Raw genomic sequence first — 2,955 nt, forward strand, 5'->3', positions numbered from 1 at the left:
CTTCCTACCTATTGGAGTTGAAATAATCCTTACCGTGTGATTTGGAGTGGTATTTGCACAACGCTACACTTCGAGCAGGAAACAAAAACATGTCTTAGTAATGAGATGCTATACAGACTTCTGAATGGAGTTACAAAACATACCGATGAAATAAAACTACTTTGTTTTTTTATGTTGGCATCATCGCCTTTTCCCTCTCAGTTTCCACGGGCTTGGGACCGTCTCAGGGTACACTGTACACCGAGGCCTGATTAAAAAGACGGCGCTACCGAGCGCTCACGTCTGGGGTATGTTAGTTGTTAGTCAGTTTAAGAATGTTAGTGTTATGGGTTGGGTCAGTCAACAAATTGGATGTTAGAAATTAGTACATTTTGCTAATTAAAGTAAGTTATAGCTACAGTTTGCATTCTAGTGATTTAACGATTGAGTAGTTGTTATTGAAACAGCTGAAAAAAGACAAAACAAAGTAGCCGATTAAACCAAGCGCTGCCCCCACAGTGGCTGGAATAATTTCGGCTCGTTAGTAACACATTAATGAAAACACAGAAATGCACGTACGAGACAAGACATTTCAGAGTTAGATAAAATGGAAACTTTTTAGTTACTGTGAGACAACTATGTTAGTAAAGTAAAATAGAGAAAATGCTGTGTCCACTTCGTAGGTAGCAGGTCCCCCCTCAGCGGTAGTGAGGGTAACAACTCACCAGCAACATGTGTAAAGTCCTCGTCAACTCCCCATTACTCACATGATGACTTCAGCTGGTGATGTACAGGCCCTGAGCTTGCCTTGGTGTGTCCAAGACACCTGCTTCCTGCCTCATTGAGTTTTCTGTTGGTTAAGACAAACACGAGTGCAAAATATGTGTCGTTGGGTGGACAAATTTGTAAGTAAACTAAAAGTTAAAGTAGTGTAGTACATTTCAAAAACCAAAATAGCAATTCAATTCAATTATTAGGTGAATTAGGTAAACGGAAATGGGTGAAATATAAGAAAACTAGAAACAACTTCAACACCATATTTTGTTAGAAAGTGCTAAAATGAAGAAAGAAAAGAGGAAAAAAAGTATGCAAATACAGCACTTGCACTCGTTACAGAGAGTCTATGATTACCCTGAACTGCTGAAAGCGCTCACGAAGGAATTCCAGGAGATGGCAGACTGAAAGTCGGAGTCGTGGGTTGTTCTGTACAAGCCTGTAGAGCACAAACCTGTGGAGTAAGCAAAAATACTCAGATCAATAATCGGCAACATCAAGTGAAAGCAAGTATTCATATTATGGTAAATGGAAATTTCTGAATATTCTACGTAACAGACTACAAGTATGTATTTTCTTTAAAAAACCAACATATTACTATTTTATTTTTCATTTACAAGGAATCAACAGCACTCATCTAAAAGTAAAGAAAGCTGCATTGGGTTAGGATCCAAAGTAAAGAATGTCTCGTTACCTGAAGAAGCCCAAGAGCGGCATTAGGGTTCTGTCGGATTTCACAGCGTGCAGAAGATCCTCTCCATCGCGAGGTTTTCGTTTGAAGACAAGAAACCACAGCGTTGCTCCAAGTGCGTACGCGTCCGTCTGTAGAGAATAAGTGGAAAAAAGAGTTGGTCAATAGTGAGCAAATGGTTCCAAGCAACAGCATATTGCTGCAGTATACAAAGACCTTCAGGGAGCACACAGAAAAAAAGAAAGGGAAAATACAATTATCTACTAGTACGCAATAGTGACAAACAAGATTACACCAGACAAACAAAGAAAGGATGTTATGCATATTATAACCCAATAACAAAAGCCACAGAGCATTTACAATTTTTAAATAAAATTACTTGTTTACAACAGAATAAAAACATACAATAAATTTACAGCAGAAACAAAGCCACAAAAACATACCGACAGACAAACAAACAAACCAAACATCAGGACAACTTTTACACAACATTAAACGTCAACAAATCAAACACGCAAATAGACAAGCTCACTAAGTAGAAAACTCTGCAGTTACTCACCAGAAAAGGATCTACGGTGATGTCACTCTGGATCTCTGGAGCGAGATAGCCTTTTGTTCCGAGTACGTTCTTGCTGCTCACTCTGTTTTGTCCGTGTGCCAGAAGGCGGGACATTCCCAGGTCACCGAGAATAGCGTTGTTGGATTCATCCAGGAATACGTTGGCAGGCTTCACGTCCCCGTGTACAGCCCACCTGTTGTGAAGATATCTCAGTGCACAGGCGGTCTGCACGAAGCAGCGCTCTAACTGCTCCCTGTTGAGACGGTGACGCGCATCATGCAAAGATCCTCGTGAGCACAGAGGCATGCAGATAGCTACAAAGTCCTTGCACTTTACTGCCCAGTCCATCTTCATGATGTGCGGATGCGAAGCGTAGTCCATGAAACTGATTTCGTGAAAAATCTCCAGCCAACTGTCCCGGCCTTGGCAGTCTGTGAGACGTATCTTCTTGATGGCCTTGCGAATGGAGTTGTCGTCTTCCATTGCCGCTTCCAGAACTTGAACCGGCGTGATCGTCTTCTGGCACAGAACGCGCACTTGCCTCATCTTCACGGATGACCAAAAGTCACCAGAAATGAACTTCACCAAAGGAACTGAAAAACTTTCCATACTTGAAAATTCACGACAGATATTGAGAAACGATACTCAGGCACACTGAAAAAGCAACGACCTCTCACCGTAAAAGCGTTACATTGAACTGGAGGATGTCCAGGTCTGCTGACTTTATATTCCCTGTTGCTCCTCCCTTTCCCCTATCACCGCCAATCAAAATCCTAGTAAGGTTAATGTCAAATGAAGGATTAACAAAGTGTGGATAGTTGATTATGCGTAGTTGTTATTTACATGGCTAGAGTTTTTGTAACATCGATTGTGCTGATGTCCAAGACGAATAAAGACCTATTGTTTCCTTCTCCAAGGTGTGAAACAACATCACTGGAGGGGGAAACAACGC

General features: G+C 41.4%; 1 protein-coding gene across 1 annotated transcript; it reads right to left on the reverse strand.

Annotated features, from left to right (window-relative positions):
* Positions 1–1,089: 1,089 nt before the first annotated feature.
* Positions 1,090–2,549, reverse strand: LOC106011728 (NUAK family SNF1-like kinase 2). The gene is made up of 3 exons (XM_013082340.1): positions 2,004–2,549; positions 1,448–1,575; positions 1,090–1,207 (listed from the first exon to the last, which is right to left on the reverse strand). Exons 1-3 carry the CDS (start codon positions 2,547–2,549, stop codon positions 1,090–1,092), a joined length of 792 nt encoding a protein of 263 aa, XP_012937794.1.
* Positions 2,550–2,955: the final 406 nt, after the last annotated feature.

This window comes from Aplysia californica, unplaced genomic scaffold (assembly GCF_000002075.1).
Source record: "Aplysia californica isolate F4 #8 unplaced genomic scaffold, AplCal3.0 scaffold00170, whole genome shotgun sequence".
NCBI lineage: Eukaryota > Metazoa > Mollusca > Gastropoda > Aplysiida > Aplysiidae > Aplysia > Aplysia californica.